General features: G+C 29.7%; 3 protein-coding genes across 3 annotated transcripts; all 3 read left to right on the top strand.

Moving 5' to 3' along the window:
* The first annotated feature begins 210 nt into the window (after window positions 1–210).
* Window positions 211–2,863, top strand: LOC135949349 (uncharacterized). The gene is given in 5 exon segments (XM_065498878.1): window positions 211–253; window positions 324–376; window positions 1,774–1,962; window positions 2,290–2,545; window positions 2,548–2,863. Coding segments are annotated over 5 exon segments (738 nt in total). The 3' UTR covers window positions 2,745–2,863.
* A 1,443-nt stretch (window positions 2,864–4,306) lies between these two features.
* Window positions 4,307–6,636, top strand: LOC135948727 (uncharacterized). The gene is made up of 4 exons (XM_065498140.1): window positions 4,307–4,422; window positions 4,513–4,565; window positions 5,826–6,008; window positions 6,074–6,636. The coding sequence occupies exons 1-4, from the start codon at window positions 4,389–4,391 to the stop codon at window positions 6,536–6,538; spliced, it is 735 nt and encodes a 244-aa protein (XP_065354212.1). The 5' UTR covers window positions 4,307–4,388; the 3' UTR covers window positions 6,539–6,636.
* Window positions 6,637–8,898: 2,262 nt separating this feature from the next.
* On the top strand, window positions 8,899–12,722 carry LOC135949350 (uncharacterized). Its single transcript, XM_065498879.1, has 4 exons — window positions 8,899–8,932; window positions 9,007–9,059; window positions 12,010–12,192; window positions 12,258–12,722. The coding sequence occupies exons 1-4, from the start codon at window positions 8,899–8,901 to the stop codon at window positions 12,720–12,722; spliced, it is 735 nt and encodes a 244-aa protein (XP_065354951.1).
* Window positions 12,723–16,111: the final 3,389 nt, after the last annotated feature.

Below are 16,111 nucleotides of genomic sequence, written 5' to 3' on the forward strand. Positions count from 1 at the left end.
CATAAAAACAAATCTTTATAGATTTGAATTTTTTAAAAAAATTTTATCAGTTAATTGCCAAGTGTACCAGCTAGACGTCGGTAAAATCAGCAACCACCAACGAGGTTGTTTTTATATTATTTTTAAATTAATACTTAATCATTGCTGGCTAGACTTTGCTACAGAAAAGTTAAAGTAATTTAAAATACAAATAAGCCAAAAATTATTAAAATGAAACCCAATAATGGCAGACTTTGGGCCACAATTTGTGAGGGTAAGTTGAAAGTTAGAAATTTTTATTGAAAACAAAAGTGTATTAAGCAATATCTTTGGTTAAATTACAGATCAAATTGAGATACGTTCATTGACCGAGGACAAACTGGAAGAATCTTTGGATGTAAGTTTAAAAATGCAAAATTTTTAATTCAGAAGAACATTTATTCAGAACTTTATGCTTTAAGAACGGGATTAGTTGAAATCTTATGTACTTGTTTCAAATTCAAATAGATTTTACGTAAATACGTAGAGGAAAAGCTATTTCATCATTTTTTTTTTTACCTGGAGTCTGACATTCTTAAGAGTGAGAAAATTAAAAACTGTTACACTAAAACGGTTTTTATACTAAAAAAAGGATTTTATCCTAAAAAACGGTTTTCATGCTAAGAACGGGTTTTATACTAAAAACGGGTTTTATACTAAAAAAAACAGTTTTTATACTAAAAAAAAACAGTTTTATACTAAAAAAAATTGTTTTTATACTAAAAAAACTATTTTTATACTAAAAAAACAGTTTTTATACTAAAAAAAATTGTTTTTATACTAAAAACCTGTTTTTATGCTAAAAACCTGTTTTATACTAAATGTTATTATTATAAAAACCAGTTTTTATTCTAAAGACCAGTTTTTATTCTAAAAACCAGTTTTTATTCTAAAAACCAGTTTTTATTCTAAAAATCAGTTTTTATACTAAAAACCAGTTTTTATACTAAAAAACCAGTTTTTATACTAAAAAACCAGTTTTTATACTAAAAAACCAGTTTTTATACTAAAAAACCAGTTTTTATACTAAAAAACCCGTTTTTATACTAAAAAACCCGTTTTTATACTAAAAACCCGTTTTTATACTAAAAACCCGTTTTTATACTAAAAACCCGTTTTTATACTAAAAACCCGTTTTTATACTAAAAACCCGTTTTTATACTAAAAATACGTTTTTATACTAAAAACACGTTTTTATACTAAAAACACGTTTTTATACTAAAAACACGTTTTTATACTAAAAACACGTTTTTATACTAAAAACACGTTTTTATACTAAAAACCAGTTTTTATACTAAAAACACGTTTTTATACTAAAAACCAGTTTTTATACTAAAAACCAGTTTTTATACTAAAAACCCGTTTTTATACTAAAAACCAGTTTTTATACTAAAAACCCGTTTTTATACTAAAAACCAGTTTTTATACTAAAAACCCGTTTTTATACTAAAAACCCGTTTTTATACTAAAAACCCCGTTTTTATACTAAAAACCCCGTTTTTATACTAAAAACCCCGTTTTTATACTAAAAACCCCGTTTTTATACTAAAAACCCCGTTTTTATACTAAAAACCCCGTTTTTATACTAAAAACCCCGTTTTTATACTAAAAACCCGTTTTTATACTAAAAACCCGTTTTTATACTAAAAACACCGTTTTTATACTAAAACCCCGTTTTTATTCTAAAAACCAGTACTAAAAAACCCTTTTTATACTAAACATTATATTCTAAATCATATTTTCTATATTTTTCAGGTTTTAGAAGGTTCTTTCTTTTTATATGAATCCGTTGCTGTAGCCACCAAAATAAATTTACCTGAAAATGTACAAGGTCGCAAAGATTTACGCGAACTGTCGCGTGTAACGGCCGATGATGGTGTATCGCTAATTGCTTTGGAAAAATCCACAGGAAAGCCAATAGCAGTGGCTTTCAATAAAATGCAAGTGAGTATGAAAAACGAAAAATCTAGACGCGCAACTACAGACAAATATGAAGTTTCAGTACTTGCCAAATTACTGTTTAATTCTGACTAAAACCTGTAAATCTGACTAGTACGGAAACATGCAAAATACTTTCGCTACAATTGCTTCTGATGGCTACAGTTCAACGAACCTGAGCCTGAACCATTGGGTTATATTTGTCTTGAAGTGTTGCCAATGCAATGATTGCTTAAACTGTCAGTTGCAGTTGAAGCCAAAGTATCAAGTCCTTCCTTTCTTAATATAAATTCATAAATCTAACCTCTCCAATTCTCTATCCCCTCTTTCCAGTTCATACCCGACAACGGCGAAGAAGTCTTCTTTCTTAAATTCCGCAAAGAAAACGCCAAATCTCCCAATGCTCAATCTCTCATGGACTTCATGGCATCGGTCGATGCCCAATACGATGTCTTTGAAAAATTCAACATAGATTGCACCTGTGAGCTTATGTTCTTGGCCACTCTACCGCAATGGGAACGCAAAGGCATTGCCAAAGCTCTAACCAAATACACCATCGAGCTGGCGAAAGAGCTGAAAAACGGCAAAGGTCTTCGCTGAGATCACGTATACCACAAGCCGTTACCGCCATATTTACCTCGATGTTTTCGCAAAAAGTTGGCAAAGCTGCGGGTTTTGAGGTGGTGAATACGGTGCCCTATACCCAGTTTTCGTTTGAGGGTAAAACGTATGATCAGCGTGTGGATCCCTTGCATAAGGGTTGTGATCATGCGGTGTATTTGATTTAAAGGATAGACCACATTTTTCTTTTTCGGATAAAGATGAGTTTTTGTAAAACCAATAGATTTTAAAATTAGATAAATATTTTTACATTTATTCATAATGAAATTTATTAAGAATAAGGTGGCTAGTGTAAAAAAGTAAGAATTTTAATAAAAAATAGAAAAAAGTATAAAATAATAATAAAACTAAAGTATAATTCACTCAACAAAAAATCAGAAAAATATTTTAAGGAGTTCTATGTTAAAACTTGAAACCAGTTTTTATATTAAAAACGAGTTTTTATATTAAAAACGAGTTTTTATATTAAAAACGAGTTTTTATACTAAAAACCCGTTTTTATACTAAAAACCCGTTTTTATACTAAAAACCCGTTTTTATACTAAAAACACGTTTTTATACTAAAAACACGTTTTTATACTAAAAACACGTTTTTATACTAAAAACACGTTTTTATACTAAAAACACGTTTTTATACTAAAAACACGTTTTTATACTAAAAACACGTTTTTATACTAAAAACACGTTTTTATACTAAAAACACGTTTTTATACTAAAAACACGTTTTTATACTAAAAACCAGTTTTTATACTAAAAACACGTTTTTATACTAAAAACCAGTTTTTATACCAAAAACCCGTTTTTATACCAAAAACCCGTTTTTATACCAAAAACCCGTTTTTATACTAAAAACCAGTTTTTATACTAAAAACCAGTTTTTATACTAAAAACCAGTTTTTATTCTAAAAACCCGTTTTTTTGTAAAAATCAGTTTTTTATTATAGGTTTTTGCTTGAAAATTCACTTGAATCATGCTTGAACATGTCGGCAGTAATCCTTTATTATACTTTTGGAAATTGTTTAAGTAGTTTATCATCTCGAAAAAGTATTTTTTTTAGAATAAATTAGCTTTATTTCTCTTTTATTATCAAGCTCAGAGTTCAACAAAAAGTTATTTTTAAAACAAGCTTTTCTTGAAAGGTCATTCTAAAATTGTTTAGTCATTGCAATTTATTTCAATTTTACACTAAATATTTTTTGTTCATTGACGAAGACACGTTTTAAAATAGAACAATTTAAAAGTGTCATCCATTCATGTGGCAAAATTCTTAATAGAATTTAAACTATTGTAAATATACATACATCTATCAATTGGTTTGTTCCCATTTTTCTATCCCACTTTTTTTTGTGTCTTCAATTCAATTAATATTAAAGACTTTTCTATTAAATAAAGGAAATATCATTCATTATATGGGTCAAACACAATGTTGTCGTTTTCATTTATAATAGAATCTCTCTCACTCTAATAGATCTGACAAATGTTTGTAGAGATGATATGAGTGATATATTTAATTAAAGTTTATTTTAATTCATCTCTCCTCTCTTTTGTTAAATTGTTTGCTCATTATTTAAAGATCTATTAAATATCTGTGTGCACATGATTTGAAAAAATTGAGACTGGAAAAATTCTTTTGTTATAGTACGTACTCGTTTAAGTACTTTATTTGCAATTGTTGGGATTTTCATATGAATAATATGAAAATTGTTGTATTTAAGTTTTAGTATAAAATCTTAAGGGTTGCTAAACGGTCATTGAATTTTAAAACTGTACACAAGTTTCATATTTAAAATAAAGAAAAAGTGTAATAAAAATGCATTCCCAATGTTTGCAGTTAATTTGTGATGGTATTTATTTAAATTTTGAGACGATAAAGTTGAATTATTTTTGATTAATTGTGCTGTGTTTTTTTATTTATTGTAATGTGAATTTTTTAGGTCAAGTGGAAATTGTAAAAATAACTGAGGATTTATATGATGCTGCCATAGAGGTAAAGTATTTTCTTAAAAATAAAAATTTTAATTTTATACAAAAAAAATTTTGTTATAAAATAAAAAACCGTTTTTACCCTAAAAACAGTTTTTATAATAAAAAACTGTTTTTATACTAAAAAACTGTTTTTATACTAAAAAACTGGTTTTATACTAAAAAACATTTTTTATACTAAAAAACATTTTTTATACTAAAAAACATTTTTTATACTAAAAAACATTTTTTATACTAAAAAACTGTTTTTATACTTAAAAAACTGTTTTTATACTTAAGAAACTGTTTTTATACTTAAAAAACTGTTTTTATACTTAAAAAACTGTTTTTATACTTAAAAAACTGTTTTTATACTTAAAAAACTGTTTTTATACTTAAAAAACTGATTTTATACTAAAAAACGGTTTTTATACTAAAAAACTGTTTTTATACTAAAAAACGGTTTTTATACTAAAAAACTGTTTTTATACTAAAAAACTGTTTTTATACTAAAAAACTGTTTTTATACTAAAAAACTGTTTTTATACTAAAAAACTGTTTTTATACTAAAAACTGTTTTTATACTAAAAAACTGTTTTTATACTAAAAAACTGTTTTTATACTAAAAAACTGTTTTTATACTAAAAAACTGTTTTTATACTAAAAAACTGTTTTTATACTAAAAACCCGTTTTTATACTAAAAAACTGTTTTTATACTAAAAACCCGTTTTTATACTAAAAACCCGTTTTTATACTAAAAAACTGTTTTTATACTAAGAAACTGTTTTTATACTAAAAAACCGTTTTTATACTAAAAACCCCGTTTTTATACTAAAAACCCGTTTTTATACTAAAAACCCGTTTTTATACTAAAAACCCCGTTTTTATACTAAAAACCCCGTTTTTATACTAAAAACCCGTTTTTATACTAAAAACCCCGTTTTTATACTAAAAACCCCGTTTTTATACTAAAAACCCCGTTTTTATACTAAAAACCCCGTTTTTATACTAAAAACCCCGTTTTTATACTAAAAACCCCGTTTTTATACTAAAAACCCCGTTTTTATACTAAAAACCCCGTTTTTATACTAAAAACCCCGTTTTTATACTAAAAACCCCGTTTTTATACTAAAAACCCCGTTTTTATACTAAAAACCCCGTTTTTATACTAAAAACCCCGTTTTTATACTAAAAAACCCGTTTTTATACTAAAAACCTGTTTTTATACTAAAAAAACGGATTTCTTTAAATATTCCCACCTTTAACTTTATTATTTACTTTCAGTTATTTCGCAATTACTTTATGAAATATGAAAATGTCAGCATAGCCTGTAATCTGGCCGACTCTCCCGAAACAAATAGCGAAATGATGCTGCTAATAAAGTCGATATTAAAAGACAATATCTCCTTTGCTGCCAGAGATGTTAAAACACAAGAACTGGTGGCCATATGCATCAATAAATTACTGGTAGGCATATTCGTAAATTAATTAAAATCTCTCAATTAAAACCTTTCTTTAATTTAATTGTTTAGAATCCCTCCGCTCAAATAACCTTAGATGAAGTTTTCGCCTCCTTCCAAACCCCCAATATGCAGACAGTGGGTAAATATCTGCACACCATTGAATACACATATGACATCTTTCAAGAATGGCAAATTGATTGTGTCATTGAGTTGAGTTTCCTCTCCACCCGCACAGATTATGGTAGACGTGGTATTGCCTTATCTTTGGCCAAATATCTGCTTGAATATGCTGCTAAGTTGAAAGAGGGAAATGGAGAGGAGTCACAACAGTTGCCGGAACATTTAAGGGGACAAAAACCTAAAGCTATAATATCGGCTTTAACCTCACGCTACTCGCAGATAGTGGGCGAGAAGTTGGGTTTTGAAACTTTATTTAAGGAAGAGAATGCTAATTTTTCATTTGAGGGCAAGACATTTGCGGAAAAAATAGATGCCATACACAAGTATTCGATATTTGCGGCCAAGAGATTGTGATTGCTGTTGTATGTAATTTAATATTTTAATAAGAAAAATAAAAACTTTGTATCTTTAATTCTTTATAAACAAAGATCTTAAAAGAAATAATTAATTAATGCTGCTCTGCGTTTTTTTTTTTGGTTATTAATAGTTGGCCTTACTGTTTAAAAGTCAGTTATAGAGAGAGAGAGAGAATTACAAAGAGAGATAAGCTTATTGTTGATTCTTTAAGTACCGTTTTTTAGATTGTAAATTGAATTTTAAAATTTATATAAGGGATTGTTGCGGGCTTTTATTTTTTTTTTATCCTTTTGTGTTAAAGCATGTGTTTTTTCATGTGTGTAGAGTTAAATAATATGGAATACTAGAGTGCAATTGTGTGTATTGATATCCTTAGAGGTTTATTGAGAAATTGACTATCGAATTTTGTGATAACAAAGCTTCATGCGGGAAATTTTGCTTTACTTCTTTAATTTGAAAAAAGTGCCGCTGAAGCATACCGACTGCTCCCCAAAGCTTAAGATGAATGAGTTTCATCATTTTCAACTTGCGATAAATGGTTTGTGCGGTTCAGTACTGGTGATTTTGACAATGAAGACAAAGATCGCCCAGGCCAGCCAAAAAAGTTTGAAGACCAAGAATTGGAGGCATTACTCCATGAAGATTGTTATCAAACTCAACAAGAGCTTGCAAAATCATTGGGAGCTACTCAATCAACAATTTCAAAGCATTTGCAAGCAGCAGGATTCATCCAAAAGCAGGGAAATTGGGAAATGATAAAATAAAATCATTTTTACACCGAATCATTACTTGGTATGAAAAATGGATCCCTTACGATAACTCGAAGCATAAGAGATCGTATGTGAAGCCCGGCCAACCAGCCGAATCAACACCAAAGCCAAATATCCATGGCTTTGGAGAAATAATCTGTATTTGGTGGGATCAAAAGGGTCCTATCTATTATAAGCTGTTGAAATCTGACCAGAATATCACAGGGATCCTGTTCCGAACTCAACTGATTAGTTTGAAGAGAGCATTGCCTGAAAACTGACCAGAATATGCGGCTGTTAAAAAGTATTTAGAAGGAAGTAATTGGAAAGCTTTGCCTCACCGCCTTATAGTCCAGACCGTGGCCCGTCCGACTACTATTTGTTTCGATAGCTGCAAAACGCTCTCTCTGGGATACACTTCAGAACAGAGTATCCGAAATTGGCTTGATTCGTTCTTGGCTTCAAAAGATGAGCAGTTATTTTGCCGCGGAATCCATATGTGACAGAGAGATGGGAAAAGGACATAGCAAACAATGGACAATACTTTGAATACGTTTATATTGTACAAATGTTTCAAAATAAAAGCTAACAATTATAAAAAAAATCCCTCATTTTTAAGTCATACACCCAATAAAAAAATAAACTGAATGTTTCACGAGACACTCGGTTCTGTCAAAGAAAAATAACAGAGAAATCATCAGCCCAATTATGAATAAAAAATTCCCCGGGAGTTTTTTCCCTTTTCTCATTTTTCCTATTTAAATTCAATGGGAAAAGACTCCCGGGGAACAAACTCCCGCGGAATTTTTTATTCATAATTGGGCTGATGATTTCTCTGTTATTTTTCTTAATTATTCATAATTGGGCTGCATATGTCTGATACAACAACAATGTCAGTTGCTGCCGTTTTCAAAATAATTAAGCAGTTGACTACACGGCGACAATTGTTGCTAGCGGCATTTGTAGTCATTTAGGTTTTTGAAAATAACGTATCGTCTCTATGTTACATAAAGGTTTCACCTACCACGTGAATTTCTCATGATTATGCTCAAATGTCAACAGGACAAAACATGCATTTGGCAATAATTTAAAACTAATAATGACTCAATGACGTTTTTATACTAGAAAAAAACCCAATTTTACACTTTTGTTTATAAATTAGTTCAAGTGGCTCAAGTACAAAGTATATTAAATATCTTTGTGTGAACTTATACAGATATTTATTTTAATGTTATGATTTGTTATTCTTTAAAATAATCTCTAGCATCTTAATAGTAAAATATTGTATTTATATTGATTTATTTGATTTATCTATTCTTAAAATTAATAATAAACAAACCTTCTACAACGCGTGGCAGACATAATTAACACGTGCCGTGATAAGAAAATTAATAAGAGATATGTATGTGTACTATTTAGTTTAGTTTTAAAATTAAGTACTTAAAGACTTATTTTTTATAAATAAAGTTTAATATCAAACAAATGTTTAAAAGGAAGAACGGTTTTCTTAAGAATAATATAAAGTTTTACATAAAATCTAAAGGGTTGCTAAACGGTCATTGAATTTTAAAAGTTTCAGATTTAAAATAAGTAATATTTGATAATAAAATGCATTCCGAATGTTTGCAGTTAATTTGTGATGGTATTTATTAATTTTGAAAATTAATAAATTATTTTAGATTTAATGTTTGGCATTTTTGTAATGTGAATTTTCAGGTCAAGTGGAAATTGTAAAAATAACAGAGGATTTACATGATGCTGCCTTAGAGGTAAAGTATTAATTATAATTTAGTGTTAAATACTGAAAAGTTTAAATAAAAATACAGATTTTAAAATATATATTTCAATAGAATAAAAACAGTTTTTTTAGAACAAAAATAGTTTTTGGTATAAAAACAGTTTTTTAGTACAAAAACTTTTTTTTAGTATAGAAACAGTTTTTTTGATACAAAAACAGTTTTATTAGTACAAAAACTGTTTTTTAGTATAAAAACTGGTTTTTAGTATAAAAACTGGTTTTTAGTATAAAAACTGGTTTTAGTATAAAAACTGGTTTTTAGTATAAAAACTGGTTTTTAGTATAAAAACTGGTTTTTAGTATAAAAACTGGTTTTTAGTATAAAAACTGGTTTTTAGTATAAAAACTGGTTTTTAGTATAAAAACTGGTTTTTAGTATAAAAACTGGTTTTTAGTATAAAAACTGGTTTTTAGTATAAAAACTGGTTTTTAGTATAAAAACTGGTTTTTAGTATAAAAACTGGTTTTTAGTATAAAAACTGGTTTTAGTATAAAAACTGGTTTTTAGTATAAAAACTGGTTTTTAGTATAAAAACTGGTTTTTAGTATAAAAACTGGTTTTAGTATAAAAACTGGTTTTTAGTATAAAAACTGGTTTTTAGTATAAAAACTGGTTTTTAGTATAAAAACTGGTTTTTAGTATAAAAACTGGTTTTTAGTATAAAAACTGGTTTTTAGTATAAAAACTGGTTTTTAGTATAAAAACTGGTTTTTAGTATAAAAACTGGTTTTTAGTATAAAAACTGGTTTTTAGTATAAAAACTGGTTTTTAGTATAAAAACTGGTTTTTAGTATAAAAACTGGTTTTTAGTATAAAAACTGGTTTTAGTATAAAAACTGGTTTTTAGTATAAAAACTGGTTTTTAGTATAAAAACTGGTTTTTAGTATAAAAACTGGTTTTTAGTATAAAAACTGGTTTTTAGTATAAAAACTGGTTTTTAGTATAAAAACTGGTTTTTAGTATAAAAACTGGTTTTTAGTATAAAAACTGGTTTTTAGTATAAAAACTGGTTTTTAGTATAAAAACTGGTTTTTAGTATAAAAACTGGTTTTTAGTATAAAAACTGGTTTTTAGTATAAAAACTGGTTTTTAGTATAAAAACTGGTTTTTAGTATAAAAACTGGTTTTAGTATAAAAACTGGTTTTTAGTATAAAAACTGGTTTTTAGTATAAAAACTGGTTTTTAGTATAAAAACTGGTTTTTAGTATAAAAACTGGTTTTTAGTATAAAAACTGGTTTTTAGTATAAAAACTGGTTTTTAGTATAAAAACTGGTTTTTAGTATAAAAACTGGTTTTTAGTATAAAAACTGGTTTTTAGTATAAAAACTGGTTTTTAGTATAAAAACTGGTTTTTAGTATAAAAACTGGTTTTTAGTATAAAAACTGGTTTTTAGTATAAAAACTGGTTTTTAGTATAAAAACTGGTTTTTAGTATAAAAACTTTTTTTTAGTATAAAATCTGTTTTTTAGTATAAAAACTGTTTTTTAATACAAAAAAACTTTTTTAGTACAAAAATAGTTTTTTGGTACAACAGTTTTTTAGTACAAAAACAGTTTTTTAGTTCAAAAACAGTTTTTTAGTACAAAAATAGTTTTTTGGTACAAAAACTGTTTTTTAGTATAAAAAAAATTTTTAGTATAAAAATGAGGCCAAGAATGAATCAAGCCAACATCGGATACTCTGTTCCAAAGTGTAGCGTATCCCAGAGAGAGCGTTCTGCATCGATCAAAACAAATAGTAGTCGAACGCGGCAAGGTCTGGTCTATAATGCGGGTGAGGCAAAACTTCCCAATCACTTCCTTCTAAATAGTTTTTAAAAGGTATTGCAACATGTGGCCGTGCGTTGTCATGATGAAATATTACGGTTTCATGTCTGGCTGCATATTCTGGGCGTTTTTCGGCCAATGCTCGTTTCAAACGAATCAGTTGCGTTCGGTATAGGTTCCCTGTGATGGTCTGACTAGATTTCAGCAGCTCATAATAGATAGGACCCTTTTACTTTCACCAATTACAGAGCATTACCTTAGGGCCATGGATATTTGGCTTTGGTGTAGATTCGGCTGGTTGGCCTGTCTCCAAATACGATCTCTTACGCTTCGGGTTACTGTAATGTATCCATTTTTCATCTCAAGTAATGATTCGGTGCAAAATGATTTTCTTTTATAGAGTTCAAGCTGCATTTCAGACATACAAATTCATGATTGGTGCCCCGATAGACTAGACGATAGTGTGCTGGACTATCAATCTGGAGGTTGCGGGTTCAATTCCCGCCAGAGCCTCTTGTATTTGCAGACAAGTAAAAGTTTGTTAAAAAAAAATTCGTCTTTCAAGGTCTCTCGGCTTCAATTCGTATGGTACCCAATTTCCCTGCAAGCTCTTGTTGAGTTTGACAACAATCTTCATTCAGTAATGCCCCCAATTCTTGGTCTTCAAACTTTTTTGATTGGCCTGGACGATCTTTGTCTTCAGTCTCAAAATCAGTACTTCTGAATCATACAAACTATCTCTCGCAAGTTGAAAACGATGAAACACATTCTCCATAAGCTCTGGTGAACAATCGTTGTAATTCAGCGGTACTTTTTTTCAAATTAAAGAAGTAAAGCTAAACTTCCCGCAGATGACGCTTTGTTGGTACAAAATATGACATTTTCGAAGCAAAAAAAAAAACTTTGTTGTTTAAACTATAATGTTCAATAACTAAGTGAAAATAAATCAAGGATATGGACCCTTCAAAATGACATTTAAGTTATTGAAAACAAAAATCGCGTTCAAAAGATACGCCATCTATTGTAAATCCCGCATTTTTATGTTATACAACCAATATTATAAATATACAGCTAAATTTCTAATCCCTAATTATATTTGCTTTAAATATTCTAACCCCCTAACACTTTATTATTCATATTGTACTTTCAGTTATTTCGCAATTATTTCATGAAATATGAAAATGTCTGCAACGCCTGCAATCTGTTGGACACCCCTGAAGCCAGTAACGAAATGATGCTGCTAATGAAAGCCACATTAAAAGACAATATCTCCTTTGCCGCCAGAGATGTTAAAACCAAAGAACTGGTGGGCATGTGTATCAATCAATTAATGGTGGGCTTAGATAACATTTAAACAAAAAAGTCTCTATATTAAACAAAATTAATTCAACTTTTTAGAATCCCTCCGCTCAAATAACTTTAGATGAACTTTTTGCCTCCTTTAAAACCCCCAATATGCAGACAGTGGTTGAATATCTGGACACTGTTGAATGCACTTATGACATTTTCAAAGAGTGGCAAATTGATTGTGTCATTGAGTTGCTTTTCCTTTCCACCCGCATCGATTATGGTAGACGTGGTATTGCTTTATCTTTGGCCAAATATCTGCTTGAATATGCTGCTAAGTTGAAAGAGGGCGAGGGAGAGGAGTCACAACAGTTGCCGAAACATTTAAGGGGACAAAAACCTAAAGCTATAATATCGGCTTTAACTTCACGCTATTCGCAAATAGTGGGCGAGAAGTTGGGTTTTGAAACTTTGTTTAAGGAGGAGAATACAATGTTTTCGTTTGAGGGCAAGACGTTTGCGGAAAAAATAGATGCCATACACAAGTATTCTATATTTGCGGCTAAGAGATTGTGATTTATTGTTTGTATGTAATTTAAAATTGTAATAAAATATTAAAAAAAAATATTAGTTCTTTATAACCAAACAATTAATAATTTTCTTAGTTGGCATCACTGTTTTAAAGACCGTTACATCGAGAGAGAGAGAGAGTTACAAAGAGAAATCTATAAGTGAGATAAGCTTATTGTTGATCCTTTAAGTACCGTTTTTTCGTTTTAAAATTTGTGTAAGGGATAAAGCACACAATTATTTTATTTCAATTTACAAAAGCAGATTTTTTGGGAAATGTATTAACTAACCCCCTTGTTAAACAATTGAGTTTTTGATCCTTTTGTGTTAAAGTATGTATTTTTACATGTGTGTTGTGTGTAGCGTTAAATAATATAGAATAGTAGAGTGCAATTGTGTGTAATGATATCCTTAGAGTTTAATTGAAAAATTGACAACAAAATTTTGAAAAAAGGAGGTTATGGTTGATTGTTTTCAATTAATAGGAATTTTTTTTAGGTTATGAAACCTTTATTAAAAAAAAATATTTTAATTTTATATTTGAGTTTATAATTATATAGAGTTTGAATGAGATAAATATTTGAAATTGAAATTTTATGGGAAATTTATTAAATAAGACTGAATGAAGCACACCGATTGCTCACCGAAGCTAATGGTGAATGTTTTTTTTACTTTTCAGAAGTGGTGATTTTGATACGGAAGACACAGATTGTCCAGGCCAACCAAAAAAGTTTAAAGACCAAGAATTGGAGGCATTACTCCATGAAGATTGTTGTCAAACTCAACAAGAGCTTGCAAAATCATTGGGAGCTACTCAAGCAGCAATTTCAAAACGTTTACAAGCGGGAGGATTGATCCAAAATCAGGAAAATTGGGTACCATACAAATTGAAGCCAAGAGACATTGAAACACGACTTTGCATGTCTGAAATGATGCGTGAACGATATAAAAGAAAATAATTTTTGCACCGAATCATTACTTGCAATGCAAAATGGATCCATTACTATAACCCGAAGCGTAAGAGATCGTATGTGAAGCCCGGTCAAGCCCAAAGCCAAATATCCATGGATTTAAGGTAATTCTCTGTATTTGGTTGGAGCAAAAGGATCCTATCTATTATGAGCTGCTAAAATCTGGCCAGACCATCACTCAGAGGGATGGCTTCATACATTTTTTAGCAGAAATTATAAAGAATGGTTGTAGATCACCGAAAAGTATATGGACCAAACTAAGAAAAAAATAAAATTTTATCAAAATTGACCACGCCCACTGCCCATACAATCTAAATAGATTTTTTCGCATAAAATATTTCCTATCCAAGTAAAAGTCTAGAAATTTGGTACAAAAGAAGAACGTATGCTAAGTTTTATTAAAATCAGCCATGCCCACCGCATACCGCCCATGCAATCCAAATTATAAGGAGTGTTCGTAGAGCATTGAAATTTGGCACCGAGAATTATATGGACTAAATTAAGAAAAAATATTTAATTTTATCAAAATCGTCCACGCTCAACGCCCACTGTCCATACAATCCAAATTGATTTTTTATATCCAAGCAAAAGTCTAGTACATTCATTTATTGAAACAAAAAAGGAACGCATGCCGAGTTTCAATAAAATCGGTCACGCCCACCGCCCACGAAACCCATACATAGATAAGAATTTGTTTGATATTTCGTTTATTATTCGACAAAAAATGTTAAGTTTTCATCCTGTTCCGAAAACTATTTTTTTTAATCGAAACAAGACACTCCCACCTTTCATTTTATTAAAAAAAACAGCTTGGGGGAAAGTGGGGCTACATTTTTTTTTCCATGGAAAATCAAAAATAAAATAATTTTTAGAGACTTATAGATTTGGGCATATCTTCTTAAGCTGGGTTTCCGCATACACCGTAATCGGCGCCGATAACGAAAACTGAAACTGAAAAACGTTGGTGTTCGTAACCGTCTCGTTGCTGAATTGTTTTAGTTTCAGTTGGATGCGTTGCGGCATAAAACAGAAACGAAATCGCACATTAAATATAATTTCACTATTTTTGACAAAATCTATTATATTTTCTTCTTTCAATAAAGAAATTTTTTTTTTTTATTCATTTCGATTTTCTTTAAATTTTAAATAAAAAAATAATTAAAATAATTTCGTTCCTACAGCACCGAAAACAACCTACTTGTAGTTGTTTTCGTTCCGGCCCCAAATGACCGGTTTTTCGTTACTGATCGGTGCCGTTTCGTTGCCGATTTTTGAAACGAACTTTTTTTCGTTGCAAATGTATGGAATTTCGTTTTTGGTGCCGATTACGGTGTATGCGGAAACGTAGCTTTAACGGTTTATGATATCCCAATATTTTTCTTTTTTTTATTTATGGAGAAATGTTATATTTTTCAAATATGTTAAAGGTAAATGGTATTATTAGCAAAATTATACATATATAAACCACTGAATTGCGTGAAAATATAAGTAATTTTTTGCATGGACATTACTTAAATTTTTTAAAAATAAAATTAAATTTTTCTTAAAACTATAAGTGTACATTTCATCTTTAAGCATTTCTCTACAAAACTGCATCATTTGATTTTTGAAATTGAGTGTTTGAAAAATTGACTTTTTGACACCAAAATCCCTCTGTACAGGGAACTTGTACCGAACGTAACTGAAGCGCCCAGAATATGCGGGTAGTTAGACATGAAACCGTAATATTCTATCACGACAACACTCGGCATATTACAATACCTTTTATAAAGTATTTAGAATGAAGTGTTTGGAAAGTTTTGCCTCACCCACATTATAGAGCAGACCGTGTCCCGTCCGATTACTATTTGTTTCGATCGATGCAGAACGCTCTCTCTGAGATACGCTTCACTTTGGAACAGAGTATCCGATATTGGCTTGATTCGTTCTTGGCCTCAAAATATGAGCAGTTCTTTTGGCTCGAAATCCATATGTTGCCAGAAAGATGGGAAAAGGTCATAGCTAACAATGGACAATACTTAGAATAAATTGATATTGTACAAATGTTTCAAAATAAAAGCTAAAAATTTGAAAAAAAAAATACACATTTTTAAGACAGTTCCGTGCTATTGGCAACCTGCTTATTCTATCTGACAAGTTTAAGGGCCGTTTTCTCAATGTGGCCGGTTGTCGATGGCCACATTAAACAGCTGATTTATGTAAACATGTTGTCACTTGAAGGCAGGGTTCCCAACTTTCACATCTATTTTGAGAGGTACTGCCATCTGAAAATAATGTTTTTTGTCGGTATATTGAGAAAACCAAAATTGTTAAAGGACAATTTATCGGCCTAATAAATTTATGTCGACATTTGGTAACAGGCAGTTTGTCGATACATTGAGAAAACGGGCCTAAGAAATTCAAAGGTTGGCAACACTTTTTATT

This window comes from Calliphora vicina, chromosome 1, assembly GCF_958450345.1.
Source record: "Calliphora vicina chromosome 1, idCalVici1.1, whole genome shotgun sequence".
Classification (NCBI taxonomy): Eukaryota; Metazoa; Arthropoda; class Insecta; order Diptera; family Calliphoridae; genus Calliphora; species Calliphora vicina.

What these genes read in the sequence shown, in the direction of transcription:
- LOC135949350 (XM_065498879.1), top strand. Translation starts at nt 8,899, where the DNA reads ATGCATTCCGAATGTTTGCAGTTAATTTGTGATG. An exon ending in TTTGCAGTTAATTTGTGATG is followed by an intron (nt 8,933 to 9,006) that starts GTATTTATTAAT and finishes GTGAATTTTCAG; the next exon opens with GTCAAGTGGAAATTGTAAAA. An exon ending in TACATGATGCTGCCTTAGAG is followed by an intron (nt 9,060 to 12,009) that starts GTAAAGTATTAA and finishes TTGTACTTTCAG; the next exon opens with TTATTTCGCAATTATTTCAT.
- LOC135948727 (XM_065498140.1), top strand. Translation starts at nt 4,389, where the DNA reads ATGCATTCCCAATGTTTGCAGTTAATTTGTGATG. An exon ending in TTTGCAGTTAATTTGTGATG is followed by an intron (nt 4,423 to 4,512) that starts GTATTTATTTAA and finishes TGAATTTTTTAG; the next exon opens with GTCAAGTGGAAATTGTAAAA. An exon ending in TATGCATCAATAAATTACTG is followed by an intron (nt 6,009 to 6,073) that starts GTAGGCATATTC and finishes TTAATTGTTTAG; the next exon opens with AATCCCTCCGCTCAAATAAC.